Source organism: Oncorhynchus mykiss, chromosome 22, assembly GCF_057628025.1.
Source record: "Oncorhynchus mykiss isolate SJ-2025 chromosome 22, ASM5762802v1, whole genome shotgun sequence".
NCBI classification, from domain to species: Eukaryota; Metazoa; Chordata; class Actinopteri; order Salmoniformes; family Salmonidae; genus Oncorhynchus; species Oncorhynchus mykiss.
This window is the reverse complement of record NC_143043.1, coordinates 15,200,222-15,216,927: the sequence shown is the minus strand read 5'-3', so window position 1 is coordinate 15,216,927 and position 16,706 is coordinate 15,200,222. Positions and strand designations below refer to the sequence as shown.

At 41.4% G+C, this 16,706-nt stretch overlaps 1 protein-coding gene across 2 annotated transcripts; it reads left to right on the top strand.

The window, feature by feature from the left end:
* The first annotated feature begins 223 nt into the window (after window positions 1-223).
* On the top strand, window positions 224-15,699 carry LOC110501426 (exosomal polycystin-1-interacting protein). Of its 2 annotated transcripts, none has more exons than XM_021578988.3 (3): window positions 224-751; window positions 9,861-9,995; window positions 11,679-15,699. In XM_021578988.3, the coding sequence occupies exon 3, from the start codon at window positions 11,742-11,744 to the stop codon at window positions 12,468-12,470; it is 729 nt and encodes a 242-aa protein (XP_021434663.3). In that variant the 5' UTR covers window positions 224-751; window positions 9,861-9,995; window positions 11,679-11,741; the 3' UTR covers window positions 12,471-15,699. The 2 variants fall into 2 exon arrangements, with proteins under 2 accessions (XP_021434663.3, XP_021434664.3); XM_021578989.3 differs by lacking the exon at window positions 224-751 and adding an exon at window positions 9,552-9,735.
* Window positions 15,700-16,706: the final 1,007 nt, after the last annotated feature.

The following is a 16,706-nucleotide window of genomic DNA, read 5'->3' as shown; positions in this document are numbered from 1 at the left end:
TCTCAGCGGTCCCCGTTTCACCCATTGAATTTCTGACAGGGACCAATAGGTTTGTGAGGGAGAGGCCATAGATATGCAGAGAGCGTGAACCCAGAGCACGTAGATTCCAAGGGAAGGAGAGGAAGACTGACAGAGAGAGAGAAGGGGACAGATAGAGGGAGGTCTTTGTGTTTCTCTCCACTGTTTGAAGCCTATAGCCCGCTTTGCCACACTCAGGCCCAGTGACTGGCCCGGACCCACTTGGTCTTCTGTTTGCTTTAGAACCCAACGGACAGCACACACACACACCCCTGTGTACTTAGAAAGTATACTGAGGGAGACACACATACACTTAGTTTTGATCGTCCAGATTCACATTTCCATACTTTTTCTACTTTTAACACACATACACACTAATTAATAGTTCAGTGGGAGCCTGCAGAAAGGGAGCCGTTGTCCCGCTGGTGAAATAATGAAACAGGCTGGCCAGTGGCTTTGGTAGGGGTTGCTATGGGTACACTGGGAACGGGGAGAGGGGTGGGTGAGAGGACTGGACTCAGTGAGAGCGACTCGAACATTCCAACCCTGATCGTTGCACATTTGAAGCAGAATTCCCATGGGATAGAAGAAGTGGACTCAGTGAAAGGGAGATCACACAGACAACTTAAAGACAAAGAGAAGGAGAGAGAAAGGTTGAAAAGAAAGAGAAAGAATAAGGGAGCAGGGAAAGAGAGAAAGAATGGAAAGCTGAAGACTTCTCATTAACAAATAGGTAAGTCAAATAAAATGTTATTCGTCCCATGCTTCGTAAACAACAGGTTAGACTAACATTGAAATAAATACTTACTTACGGGCCCTTCCCAACAACGCAGAGATAGAATTTCAATTCAATTTTGTTGAACAAATGTGGAATAGACATTGAATTGACGCCTGTGCCTAGTGGGTGGGTCTGTGTGTGTTATTTGTGTTTTTTCTGGTGGGTGTGTGTCAGATAGGTATGACTCATTTCTAGAACTCTTTTTGTTTTAGTTCCAGTAACTGTGTCTTACTGTTCACCTTTCCATGGAGGGGGAGAACAAAAAAAACCTACCCCCACAGTAGAACACCGTCATATTTTGTTGCTGACAACGACCTCTTAATTTTCTACAACTGATGGGACGCACCACCTGCCTAAAAATGACCCAGAGAGGAGGGAGAGAGTTGGTGATAGAGGGGAGGTGGAGAAAGAGAGAGGCAGAGTACAGATCGATAGAGATAAAGAATAGAAAAGAAAGCACAGAATATTCTCCAATGAAACAGTAGGACCATATACACACTGGAACCAGTGTTCAATTAATACACTGCTTAGTGTAAAACTGTATTCAAATATTTCCCAGAGTGCCTTGCCTTTCGAGTGAATTTTAGAGTTACCACCCATGAAAAATGAAATGAAAGTAATTGTCTGAGGATGGTGCTGGACCATCTAACATAAAATGAAAATGGGACAGTTTGATGAAAAAGCTTTAAATAAAGGATAAAATCTAGGTCATGTGACAAGATTGTCCAAAACAAAGGGCCCTAATAATAACATATAGAACACACCAAACAGGAAAATGTTACATTTTAGAATTAGCTGCTAGGTAAGTGGATGAGTGTCAGCTAGCGCTGCCAGCCCATCACACACTGTCTGGAATGTGGTAGACTTTAGGAAATAATTAAGCAGAAGTTTATGAGTGTCTCTACAACAGATTGGGTGTGGGCTGTTGGCTCTTTGTAATGTTCTGGTCATGGTCAGTAAGTGAGAGCAACGGTGTGGTGGATAGCAGTCTTCAAAACAATCATTTACCAACATTGACGTGCAGGAAAAGAGATTAAAAAAAATGCTAAATGCTAAAGTAAAATAGAAACTACATAGAATAAGGAAGCCCCTTCCACCAGAGTGGAAACACATGTTTTTTGTTTTTTTTTCTTAGGAAGTCAGTCAATTTACTGTTGAGTTAGAAAAGTAGAATACACAAGGTGCAATTGTGAAATGTGGTTGTGCATCAGCAGTTTTTCTCTTATGTCAGTCACTAACCAGGTTTCCATCCAACCTTTTTATGCGAGTAAAGTCTATGTCAGATAAAATAAATGACATGACAGGTCTGATGGAAACAGAACCTTTTTTGGTTATCTTTCCAAACGTTTGGCAAAACAAAATATGCTAGAAAAGGTGGGTTCTTTTTGAGTCTGTAAAATGTATTTAGCAAGAAATGGAGGAAACGCTTTTATGAGCTAATGTTAATATAATAACCTTCATATCGAAGTAAACTTAGAGTCACACGCTGGCATGTTGTGTGTGGTCCTCCCATTATGACTCGTCGGGAAAGCATGCCGTTTATTAGGCTACAGATTGAATAAATGATGATTAACTTCACAGGGTGGTGAAAGTGCACGGTGATGAGCTTGATGCTCATTTCTGAGGGTCTTATTCTGGTGTCATGATAATCTTGCTCTTTTGTCCATAATAATAATCTCATCATGTAGGCTATACGTGCGCTCTAGCCAACAGCGTGCAGATACCTCTGTTGGCTAGAACGCACGTGCCAATACCATAGTGGACACACTCGCAATATAACGCGAATACATTTTTTGTGAGAAAACCATCAGTAATTTTGAAAATGCGATGTAAAACCATGTAACTTGTATTTTTTATTCAGTACATAGGAATTGAATATCAAAAGGTATTGTTATTTGCACTATGTCTTCACACACAGCCTTATCTGCATCAAATCAATTTAATAGAAACATCTCTGGTGGGAAAATGCACATTGTTTTTATCCCCCGAGAGTCGATTGACACACCAGTGTGTAACTTCTGTTTGTAGCATCCATACCGTTTGGGCTACAAACGAATGTGACCCCCACAAGTGTCACGGGACTTGTCTGAAGGTAACATGTACTGGTAAAAAATATATATATATATATGGAGAAAAAAATATCTACCAATAGGCACCCTTCTTTGTGATGTATTGAAAACCTCCCTGGTCTTCGTGGTTGAATCTGTGTTTGCTAGACTGGGGGACCTTACAGATAATTGTATGTGTGGGGTACAGAGATGAGGTAGTCATTCAAAATCACTATTGCACACAGACGGAGTCCATGCAAGTTATGTGACCTAAGTTAATTGTTACTCCTGAATTTATTTAGGCATGCCATAAAACGTTTGAATACTTTGTCTCAAGACATTTCAGATTTTTTTATTTATTAATTAGTAGGACAATGACAATCTCAATTTAATCAATTTAAAGTTCAGGCTGTAACACAACAACATGTGGAAAAAGTCAAGGGGCTATGAAGACTTTCTAAAGGCACTGTATATAAAGGTTTCCTCAACTCGGTCCTGGGGCCACCCCTGGGTGCAAATTTTGATGTTTGTCCTAGCACTACACAGTGCTTGGTTTGGGAGACACTGCTGTATATGATTTCTGATTCAATGATAGCATCTTAAGTCTAGAGCAGTGGTAGAAAAAGTAGATAATAGAAAATGACTGATGTGAAAGTAACCCAGTAAAATATGACTTTAGTAAAAGTCAAAGTATTTGGTTTTAAATATACTTAAGTATCAAAAGTAAATGAAATTGCTCAAATACACTGAAGTATGAAAAGTATAAATCATTTCAAATTCCCTACATTAACCAAGCCAGATGATGCTTTTCTTTTAGTTACGTATAGCCAGTGGCACACTAACATCATTTACAAACTAAGCATTTGTGTTTAGTGAGTCTGCCAGATCAGAGGCAGTACGGATGACCAGAGATGTTCTCTTCATAAGTGTGTGAAGACAGACAGAGTGGGAGGGTCGTCACACACCCTTGATCTAGAAGGTGCATTGCATGCCTTAACTTCAGGAGAGAGGCAGCCATGATATTTTATTTAAGATAACAGTGGAGATTGATTCATTTCAGTTTGACATTTTTTAACTGTGTATGTTGCTGGTTATTATTGCAATTTAATAACTGTATTATAAGTAGAAAATATTCTGTCACGTTTTAAAACCTCTTTGGGCTGCAATCCCGTTAACGGGATGATATGACAACAGCCACTGAAAGTGCAGGGCGCCAAACTCAAAACAACAGAAATCTCATAATTAAAATTCCTCAAACATACATGTATCTTATCCCGTTTTAAAAGGTATTCTTGTTGTTAATCCCACCACAGTGTCCGATTTCAAATAGGATTTACGGCGAAAGCACCACAAACGATTATGTTAGGTCAGCACCGTCACAATAAAACACAGCCAATATTCCAGCCAAAGAGAGGAGTCATAAAAACCACAAATAGAGATAAAATGAATCACTAACCTTTGATGAGCTTCATCAGATGACACTCATAGGACTTCATGATACACAATACATGTATGTTTTGTTTGATAAAGTTCATATTTATATTAAAAAAATCTGAGTTTACATTGGCGCGTAATATTCACTAGTTCCAAAAACATCCAGTGATTTTGCATAGCCACATCGATTCAACAGAAATACTCATCATAAATGTAGATGATAATACAAGTTATACACATGTAATTATAGATATGCCTATCCTTAATGCAACTGCTGTGTCAGATTTTTTTTTAACTGTACTGAAAAAGCAAACCATGTAATAATCTGAGACGTCGCTCAGAACAATCAAGTCAAAATAGCCGCCATGTTGTAGTCAACATAAACCATTAATTACATGCTAAATATTCCCTTACCTTTGATGATCTTTATCAGAATGCACTCCAAGGAATCCCAGGTCCACAATAAATGTTTGATTTGTTCAATAATGTCCGTTATTTATGTCCAATTAGCTACTTTTGTTAGCTCGTTTGGTATACATATCCAAACGCTCGTTCTGGTCAGCGTTACGTTGGACAAAAACTTCAAAAAGTTATATTACAGGTCGAAGAAACATTTCAAACTAAGTACAGAATCAATCATTAGGATGTTTTCAACATTAATCTTCAATAAGGTTCCAACTGGAGTATTCCTTTGTGTTTTCAGGAGCCATGGAACACAGGTCGCTATCATGTGCAATGCGCATGACCAGAAAATGGCTGACTGCCAGACACCTGATTCATTCTGCTGTCATTCAGTCCCACAACACAGTAGAAGCCTCATTCAAATTTCTATAGACGGTTGACATCTAGTGGAAGCCATAGAAAGTGCAACATCATTCATATCTCAAGCGGATTTCAATGGAAACTGTTGAGTACATTCCAGCCTCAGATTTCTCACTTCCTGTTTTGATTTCTCCTCAGGTTTTTGCCTGCCATATGAGTTATGTTATACTCACAGACATCATTCAAACAGTTTTAGAAACGTCAGGGTGTTTTCTATCCAATACTAATAATAATATGCATATATTAGCAACTGAGACTGAGGAGCAGGCAGTTTACTTTGGGCACCTTATTCATCCAAGCTACTCAATACTGCCCCCCAGCCATAAGAAGACCATACAGCATGTAGAGCAGCAGTAGTAACAACCTGACATAGGGGAAGTGATAAAAATACGAAATGAATCATACAGTAGCAGAGAGTACACAATGGTTGTTTACTTGAATATATCCACAGTAACACTGCTATTCAGTACAGTATAAATGGCCATGGCCCTAAGACTGATTGGACTGTACCAGAGTGCCACAATGTCAGAGTCGCTCCTACGCCCCTGATTATCCATAACAGGTCTTACAGTTCCAGCTCCCTACACACACGCCCTTGACAAAACATTTTCTGATGATGACTCATTTTGACCTTCTGTGTATCATTTTTGTTAATGAAATTGATTTTTTATTTATTTAACTAGGCAAGTCAATTAAGAACAAATTCTTATTTACAATGACAGCCTACCAGGGTACAGTGGGCTAACTACCTTGTTATGGGGCAGAAAAAAATACTTAACTCGTCAGCTTGGGGATTCGATCCAGCAACCTTTCAGGTACTGTCCCAACACTCTAACCACTAGGCTACCTGCCACCGAAGTAGTACCCTTATATTTATGAAAATGGAATAGTGCCCACTATGAATGTGACCATCAAGTCAGAATATGACATTTACAGTAAGAGATGGATAAGACGGTGGCCTACATGCAGTGGTGGTAAAAGTACCTAATTTTCATTCCTGAGTAAAAGTATAGATACGTTAATAGAAAGTTACTCAAGGAAAATCAAATCAAGTAAAAGTTACCCAGTAAAATACTACTTGAGTAAAAGTCTAAAAGTTGGTTCTAAATATACTCAAGTATCAAAGTAAATGTAATTGATCAAATATATTTAAGTATCAAAAGTTAAAGTTAAAGTATAAATAATTTCAATTTTCTTATTTTAAGCAAAGCAGATGGCACATTTTTTATTGTATTAATTTTTAAACCTTTATTTAGTCAGTTAAGAACTAATTCTTATTTACAAAGACGGCCTACCAAAAGGCAAAAGGCCTCCTGGACTGGGGCTAGGATTCCAAATCAAATAAACAATACACACATCACAACAAGAGAGACACCACAACCCTACATACATAGAGACCTAAGACAACAACAGAGCATGGCAGCAACACAGCATGGTAGCAACACAAGTTGACAACTACATGGTAGCTACACAACATGGCAGCAGCACAACATGGTAGCAGCACAAAACATGGTACAAACATTATTGGGCACAGACAACAGCACAAAAGGCAAGAAGGTGGAGACGACAATACATCACGCGAAGCAGCCACAACTGTCAGTAAGTGTCCATGATTGAGTTTTTAAACCAACCGAAGGAGATAAAACTGTTCAGTTTGAGTGTTTTTTGCAGCTCATTTCAGACGCTAGCTGCAGCGAACTGAAAAGAGGGATGTGTGTGCTTTGTTTTTAAAATGTATAGATAGTGAGTACGCCAGATCAGAGGCAGTAGAGATGACCGCGTATTCTCTTGATAAGTCCGTGAAGTGGACCATTGTCCTGTCCTGCTAAGTATTCAAAATGTAATGAGTACTTTAGGGCGTCAGGGAAAATGTGGGGAGTAAAAAGTACATTATTTTCTTTAGGAATGTAGTGACGTAAAAGTAAAAAATTGCCAAAAATATAATTAGTAAAGTAAAGTACAGATACCCCCAAAAAACAACTTAAGTAGTACCACATACATGACATGACATTACACAATACATGACATTACATGGCTCAGCAGAATAGGGTTTCAAAAGGGGGATATATTACTGGAAACTTAAGTTTTCCAGTAAATTACCAGAATTGTGTTATCTTCAAGGATTTTATGTTATCTACCAAAAGACATCTAGGGCTCCATTTGGGTCCTAATTGACCACAAAAATCAACATTTTGCCATGCCCATATCAGTCTCCGGACTTGAACCCCATTTAAAACTGATGGTTTGAATTTAAGAGGACAGTCCATAAGCACAGACAAAGGATATCAAGGATTAGGATAGAAATAGGATATAAAATAATATCATAAAAAAAAAAAATTGGAGCATCCAGACACATCACCCACTATGCCTTGGGATTGTGTGTGTATGTTTTGGATAGGCCCAGCAACCCACCCATGGGATTTTTTACATGGCCGGCAGGGTCGCAGTGTGTTCCACTGTCCTGGCAACCACGTTGGCATCTCGTCTCCTCTCTCGCCCAGACACTTACTGGAACCACGCAGGCAGGAAGTAATCTCACTCAAGCACTGGCCCTCGGTGGAAAAGCCTAACTTTCCATCTGTTTTGTCATCCCTGCAGTGGACAGTTTTCTTGGTTGCTAGCAACAACGGCGCCACACAAACACAAACATGAATGAATGAATGTGTCCCTACTCTCAATGAGGTAAACATGCTAACATATTAGTCAGTAAACAGTGTATTGGTGTGCTTTGGTGAGTGAGTCATGACTGAGAGGGTTTGAATGGTACAAATCATGCATGGTGCTTTATAATGATGTATCTGTTCAGTGGAACAAGCCTGTGGGACGTTGAGATTTACCCATGAGCCCCTATGTCACAACATTCCTAGGAAGACAAACAGGAGAGGTGGGTAGTTATATTGTAGTTTGTTTGACCATTGCTGTTACCGACATAAATATTTTTTTCATGTCTGCATTCTTTTCACACCTCAGTTTCACAATGTTAGTAGTTTCCTGCTTCCGTCTCACAGCAAATTCTCCAGTGTTAAATTAACGCAAAGTGTGGACCTGTATAGACACTGGAACATTGTTAAAGGTCGTGATGAACAGTCAAAATCATGTTTGGATGATATTTGGATGAAACCAGATCAAAGTGTGATGACTAAAGTATGAAAATTGACTGTTGCTTCTACATTGATAAAGTTTGATCATAAAGTTACCTAAAGGTACCTTCCCCATGTCAAACTTGAATTCATTATAAAGGGGACAAGGTGACATCATCCCAACTCTCATTTTAATACACCTAATGGTAACTTGATATTATCTTACCTAATTTAAATAAGTACCGCCTTGGAACCAACATCATAGAAGCAGTTGTCAAGTCAACATGTCCTTCAGTGCTGCTGTGAACCGCATCACAAGAGACATGCAATTTCAATGTTGTTTGAGTTGTTTTGTGGATCACCAAATTTTCTTGAGCTGATTTTCCTACAACACTGCTAGTAGTTAGCCGTGAAAGAAAAACACATTTTCAGAATGACTGTTCAGGACCTTTAAATAATAAAATATTAACGATGACATATCCACTTAGGATCTCACTCTGTGATGCCCATAGGACTGAAAATAGATGAATGAAACAACCATGTCTCTGTCATTAACAAAATCAATAATGGGTGGTAACTCTACAACTCACTTGAATGGCAAAGCACTCTGGGAAATATGGAAATCAAGCTTTACACTTAGCAGTGTGTTAATTCGGGGCGGCAGGTAGCCTAGTGGTTAGAGTGTTAGGCCAGTAACCGAAAGGTAGCTGTATCAATATTCCGAGCTGACAAGGCAAAAATCTGTCATTCTGCGCCTGTAAATAAGAATTTGCTCTTAAATAACTTGCCTAGTAACAAAAAAAATACACTCTTCAGTGTCTATTCAAGTCCACACTTTGAGTGTTAATTTAACACAGGGTATTTTTACTGTGTATCAGTTGTTGATTCAAAGAGATACAGTATACATGAGTATAAGTATATTTATTGTGCGCCTGTTTTTTTGGTTGGTGTTTTTCTTTTACATATGCATGTGTGTTTCTCTGGGAAAGAATGTGTTTTATGTACTAGTTGGAACACATACACACAAACACACTCAGTAACGGCAGTAATATTAATGAGGACCATCAGGCCATGTGTCCATGGGTCTTCTCCCTCTAGTGTATGACGTGAAGAGACCACTGTGTACTTCCGTTACCCTGTCACAGGCCAACAGACTCCTGTTTAAAATCCAAGTCTACATAGCTTTTCAAAGGACAAGAATGTAATGCACATTGGCTATATTGTCTCCTTTTTTTGCAGCTTGTATTAGTTGAAAGCATTTCAGATGAAATGTATGGGAGTCAGTGCTATTTTAATCATGTAAGTGGTATCGATTAGTCTGAATTGGAGTGATAAAAATGTTTTTAGTAGTACCATATTCTAACTGCAGGTGGAAGCTTGAGATACATCACTGACATGGAGAGGAAGGTGCAGTTAGAAGAAGAGGAGGAGAGAGAGAGGGAGGAAATAAGGGAGGGAGGGAGTGAAAGCGAGTGACATGGGGAGAAAATGGGCAGAGAATTTGTGTCTGTCATGTCATCACTGAAGACTGTCCGTGGTATCCCGTGTTCAGAGAGTAAGCCTAAGTCCTCTCTATCTTTCTTTCTCCTCTCCTCTTTTTCTCCCCAATGCTCTCTGTCCCCCCCTCCTCTCTCTGCTTCTCTGTCTGAGCTGACCGTTTCTCACCCTTGCGTCTGCTAGACAGGGGTGCGGAGTTCCAGCGTGTCTCCCAGCAGATGTGGAAGGCTAAGTTGCTGCGTCAGGAGCAGAGCTAAAAGGCTAACATCTGAGAAGCAGAGAGGACGACAACTTGCCTCCCTGACCACCGCCATCCCTGTAAGTAGCCATACATTTAATAGTCAAGCCACACCTTGAGTCATTTATCATACGGGAATCTGTTAAAGTGCCTGCCTTATGTCTGTGTGCGCATGTGTGTATACGTAACAGACATAGAAAACGAGAGAGAAGGAGATTGGATTTGGAGGGAAAAGGAGAGAGGATTTGGAGAGGCAGAGAAAGGGGGAGAGAGAGGGAGAAAGGGGGAGAGGGGGGAATTGGGTGCCTGCTTGCGGCCGCATGTGGAACATGATGTCAGAGGAATGCTCTGTGCCTCTCCTCATAGCTGTCTGGAACAGCAGCCACCTTCCCTCCCTCCCGCCCTCCCTCTCCTTCAGCATCCGGCCCTGCAGCTGGAGCCTGCGGCGAAGGGAGGGAAATGAGGAAAGGAGGGAGAGAGAGAAGAAGATAGTAGGGCAGAGGGAGAATAACTCTGGAGAGCGAGATGAGTGAGACTTGGACAGTAACGGAGTGGAAATAAGGAGGGAGATATCTAAACAGGAGTTTATAGCGCTGCATAGGCTTTGAGTATTGCAGACCTGTGAGTCAGGGTTGTGGTCTGGAGGAGGAAGGGAACAGTAGTCCATTAGAGCTTGGGCTCCGGTAATGAAGACTGGGCTGTGGTTCTGTGTACTTAGCAGGGGTCAGGTGACTGAAGGATACAGTGGCTGCAGGCAGAGGGATTTCGAAGCAGTCAGACACTTAGCACAGAATGGTAGTAAGTTTGCACCGTGTTGTATGAAGCTGCTGAGGTTTAGGTTTAGATTTAAGGCCAGTGGCATATTCTGTCTAAAGACTGAGAATTGTTTTGTGCTGTGTGATGGATAATACATGTTGATGCTAAGATGAGGATTGGGATCGGCATAGCCAATCCTCTGCAAGGCTGGGTTTTCAAACAAATATATCCTCTTAAGTTAGAGAGAAAATATAGTCTGAATATGGCACTGTTTTAGCAACTGAAACCCTGATAAGCGCTATACACAGTTTATATAAGAGAAAAATAAAAAGGGTTCTTTGTGACCAGATCAATCTTTCTTTTTTTCCCATCTACGTACATTATGTCCAACCGTGATGCCAATCACAGCATCGGAAAGTCCTTGCTTCCTGAAGTCAAGATGGCTTATTCATCCCACTTTTCCTTCGCTCCTCAATGGGGAAAGAAAGAGGCAGTGTTTTATTTTTCCTGACAGTTTTAATGTGGCTGGCCACAGCCTTTACCGCAGCGCGGCGCAGGCACTTTTATAGACAGCCAAATGCCATCTGCAGTAGCCCAGGGCCTGGAAGGACCTCGCCCTAATAAAGTAGTGGAGCAAAAAAATAAGTGGCTCAATTGCGTCTGCGGTAGCCAGACTGAATTCAGCTGGCTGTCTCTCACAGCCCTTAAACCAATAAACTGGAGATGTTAATCAGTAGCAGCTAGGTTACTGTAGGACAGAACAGCTATGGATCATGTGCTATTATGATCATGTGCTATTAAGTGAGTGTCTGTATGATTGTGTGTTCTTTGTGACGAAGAGGCAGAGAGCAATCTGACTCATTTTTCCCACTGGTATGATTTGTCTTGCTTTCGATTTAGCTTTGTTTATGAATTGGTCTTGGTGTCTACGTTGTGATTTCAACCTTGTATACACCCGAAGCTCCTTAAAAACATGTACTTACATAACTTTCTCTCCTATCATGCAGATTTGCATACAACCTTCAGGATATCCCCTCGGTGAAGATGTAGTCCAACTGGTTGCCTTGGAGATGTTTCTAAACAGGGCTTCCTCTTGGTGCCGTCCCCGTGCCCTGTTGCTGTGGACTCTGTGGGCTCTACTCCTCCCCTCAACTGTCACCCTGACCACAGGCCCCGGCAACAGCACCCTGCTCTTTGACAGCACCGACAACAGCAACAGCCTGCGGAACTGCAGCTGCTCCGCCCACATCCAGGACTGTGACGAGGCGCTGGCCAACCTGCTGTGCAGCTGCCACACTGTGCTGCGCTCCAAGCTGACCCCCGGTGGCCTGAGGGAGCAGGGCGGACTGACTGTGTGGCTCAGAGAGCCCTGGGTTCTCACAGAGCTGCTGAATGGCAGTGTGGTGCTCGACCTCCGCCTGTCGTTCTGTGGCACTGGCACCCTGGCCATCCCCAACCAGTACCTGGCCCTGTTTGGCCTCCGTAGGCTGAGGGTCCACAGTGCTGCCCAGGACGCTCCACACCTGGAGCAGGTCCTCACCATCTCCTCTAGTAGGGATATGGAGGGGATGGGGTACCTCTCCTCTACTGACCCCGCCTCCCCCTCCTCCGTTCTCCATGTATCCATCCTGGATGTGTCAGTGCTAAATGGGTTGTCGTCCCTGAAGGCCTACAGTGTGAGTGCCACTCCCATGTCCACCCTCTTCCAATACTTCCCCCACCTGCCCCTACACCCCTCCACCGCCCTGGATCAACCCCCGGAGCCCCAACAAGACTGCTTCCTCACCTTCATATACTAGACCTGTAGGCTCTGAGCTCAGAGCTAGATCTGTGGAAACTAGACTGGGCTGGATGGATGACACAGGTGCCTACAAGAGCTCCATCCACCCAGATGTTACTGAATGGGCTTGATGTGCAGAGAGCTGTGCTGCTTTTCAATGTGTGTCTATATGGTGCATTTCTACAGTGCAGGAAAAAACAAAACACTATTATCTGTCCTCAAGAGGACTCTGGACAAGAAAACACAACCATCTCTGAGAAGAAGATGGAGTCATATTTCAATACAACGATGGCATCCGTCTGCTGCTCTACAAACTGACAGAGCTTGTAGACCTGCTGCTGACAGTAAAATTTTCCAGCTGCTCTTTTCTCTCGGTTATTGCGTGCAGATAGATGGCCTATTAAAACATGTTGTTTTGAAACCGGTTACGATGGCTGCCTTATAAATGGGCCAGCCTGATTAGAACCTTGTTGGATCATCAGGCGATGGACTTCACTCTTCGTGACTGTACAGTTCTGAATCCACCTACTTAAGCTGGACTTGGTTGGGGTTTTATTCAAGATGAAGCTAAAAGCGTTCTGGACTGGTTTGATCTGGAGATTGGTCCGGCCCATACTGGATTGATTACATCACTCTGTTTCTGGTGTTCTAGAATTCAGGGTTGTCCTGGAACAACCTTGGAGTGGAGTGTTCTCATCTCTATGTTCCACAATGTGTTCTTCGGCTCATGTTCTAGAACAGGGATGGGCAAACTTTTTGGCCCGAGGGCCACATTGGGATTTTGAAATTCAACAGAGGGAAGCACATTATTTTTTTCACTAAATAATAATTCCCCCATCAAAAGTTTGTAAAAAAAATACTCAAATCTCCCGTCAGATTGAATGTAGTTTGCCCACTCCTGTTCTAGAATGAACATGTATATTTACTGTAGTACCTTGACCAGGGACCTACTATAGACCAGCCTAGTAAGGGTTAATAAATTGTACTCATGGTGTAAAAAAAAAAGGAGCATGCAAAGAGGTGTTAGGAACTCAAAAAGAAATTCTCCACTCAGAAAACGAATGGCACCAATCTGGTCTTTATTTCCATCTCACATCCTGAGAGAGACGTAAACATTCAATTAATCTAAAACCACTCTCACAAACAAAGACTGCAGCCAACACTTCTGTTCTGTAGATCATCCAGAGTCTCTGAGTGTGTGCGTGTGTGCATATGACTGTGTGTGTCTACGCGATGTGTGCATGTGTACAGTGCATTCGGAAAGAATTCAGACCCTTTCACCTTTTCAACATTTTGTTACATTACAGCCTTATTCGAAAATGTATTAAATTATTTTTTCCCTCATCAATCTACACACCCATAATGAGAAATTAAAAACTTTTTTTTTGTGCAAATGTATTTTAAAATAAAAACCAGAAATACCTTATTTCTTATATTTACATAAGTATTCAGACCCTATGCTATGAGACTCGAAATTGAGCACAGGTGCATACTGTTTCCATTGATCATTCTTGAGAAGTTTCTACAACTTGATTGGAGTCCACCTGTGGTAAACTCAATCGATTGGACATGATTTGGAAAGGCACACATCTATCTATATAAGGTCCCACTGTTGACAGTGCATGTCAGAGCAAAAGCCAAGCAATGAGGTCGAAGGAATTGTCCGTAGGGATACCAAGACAAGATCTGCAGCACTCCACCAATCAGACCTTTATGGTAGAGTGGCCAGACGGAAGACACTCCTCAGTAAAAGGTACATGACAGCCCACTTGGGAGTTTGCCTAAAGGTACTCAAAGATTCTCAGACAATGAGAAACAAGATTCTCTGGTCTTATGAAACCAAGATTGAACTCTTTGGCTTGAATGCCAAGCATTATGTCTGTAGGAAACCTGGCACCATCCCTACGGTGAAGCATGGGCGTGGCAGCATCATGCTGTGGGGATGTTTTTCCGTGGCAGGGACTGGGGAGACTAGTCAGGATCGAGGGAAAGATGAACGGAGCAAAGTACAGAGAGATCCTTGATGAAAACCTGCTCCAGAGCGTTTAGGACCTCAGACTGGGGTGAAGGTACACCTTCTAACAGGATACCGACCCTAAGCACACAGCCAATACAACGCAGGAGTGGCTTCGGGACGTCTCTGAATGTATTCGAGTGGCCCAGCCAGAGCCCTGACTTGAACCCAATCTAACATCTCTGGAGAGACCTCAAAATAGCAGTGCAGCGATGCTCCCCATCCACCCTGACAGAGCTTGAGAGGATCTGCAGAGAAGAATGGAAGAAACTCCCCAAATAAAGGTGTGTCAAGCTTGTAGCGTCATACCCAAGAAGACTCAATGTTGTAATCGCTGCCAAAGGTGCTTCAACAAAGTACTGAGTAAAGGGTCTGAATACCTCTATAATCTTTTTTTTGCTATGTCATTATGGGGTATAGTGTGCAGATTTATGAGGGAAAAAACGATTTAATCCATTTTAGAACAAGGCTGTAAAATAACAAAATGTGGAAAAGTAAAGCGTTTGAATACTTGAATGCTCCCTACATGCATAGGTGTGTGCATATTATTTTCTAATCTACATATTGTAACCCTATGGGCCCTGGTCAAAAGTAGGGCACTATATAGGGAATAGGGTGCCATTTGGGACGTGGGCACCCACTAATGACTGTTGATGTTGGAATCTGTATTTCCGCTATAATCTCTCAAGCACAGGCTCACTCTGTACAGCCAGAAATCTGGCATTAGTCCTTCCCATCTGGGGAATGTATGAATAGACACCTCTGAAAACCATTACCTGTGGATTAAACATTCAGGCTAGGTCATCAAAAATGTGTTGCTCCTTGCTCTAACCCTCTGCCTCTTACGGAAAAACCACATGATTTCACATGTGCCGAACATATGGAAATGTCACATGTGAAATCATGTGTTTTTGGAACACTTCACGTTATGTGGATTTTCACGTTGTGGATCAACATTTTCAAATGAGATTTCATAGATGATGCCCAACAAACAAAAATAAGTTGTTATGATACACATCGTGTTTTCAACGTACATATTTGACAAACATGACTACACTAGCTAGGTTTCCATCCAATTGGCAACACATTTTAATGTGAATATTCTAAAATCCGCATGAAAACAAGATGTGTTTCCATCAAATTGACTTGTTGCAGATAAAAGTGATGATGCAGTGCACATAAAATACATTTTGCAGTTGAAATTCCCATATACCGAATAAAAAATACAAGTTAAGTGTTTCCAGGACATTTTTTCAACTGATGAAAATGTTTGCATTATATAGCGTGTTCCCACTCTGGTATTGGCACATGGACTCGAGCCAACAGCTCACAGATTCAGTGCAGTATTAGCCTACACAAGTGGTTCCCAACCTTTTTCGGTTACTGTACCACCAACTAAATGTTGCTCTGCCCAGAATACCCCTGAAGTACCTCCTCGTGCATTTTACCATTTTACCAGTAGGCCTATGGTCTCATGCGTCTTCTCATGTACCCGTCAAGCTCATCACCTTGCACATTCACCACCCTGTGAAGTTCATCGTAACTTATTTCATCTGTAGACCAAAAAACTGCATCCCGACAAGTCCTAGTGGGAGGACCACACAACATGTCATCACGTGACTCCAAGTTTACTACAATATGATGATGTAAGCGTTTCCATCAACATTTCTTGTCTAATTCATTTCACAGACACAAATAGATCCCACCTTGTCTAGTGTATTTTGTTTTGTCGATATTTGGAAAGTTTACCAGCAGGTCCGTCATGACATTTTTTTATCCGCCATAAACTTTACACATAAAAAGGTTGGACATAAACCTGGTTTAAGAGGGTACATGTATTTATAAAGTCTTTATTATTCAACATGTTCTTACCTGGGATTTGAAATCATAGCCTCTTGGTTCACGGCATTCTGATCTTCCTGCTACGCCACCATGTCTGTGTCAGTAACTGACTTCACCTGTATTCCTACACTTTGGACTTCAAAGTAAAATCTCAGCTTTGTTAAAAATACACTCAAGAAAAAGTAATATATTTATATTAATGATTCAGGAGTAACATTAAATCAGAATAATATGCCCCACCAACATTTGACAACTATACAGAAAACCCTCAAATTGCTGAAATAAGTAACTGAAATCCACGATGAGAGAATAGTCAGAATAACTGATAACTAAAATAGCAGTGCACTTGCACTCTTTTGCTAAGCACTGAGATATATTATAGGTAATGAATGTTTAGGG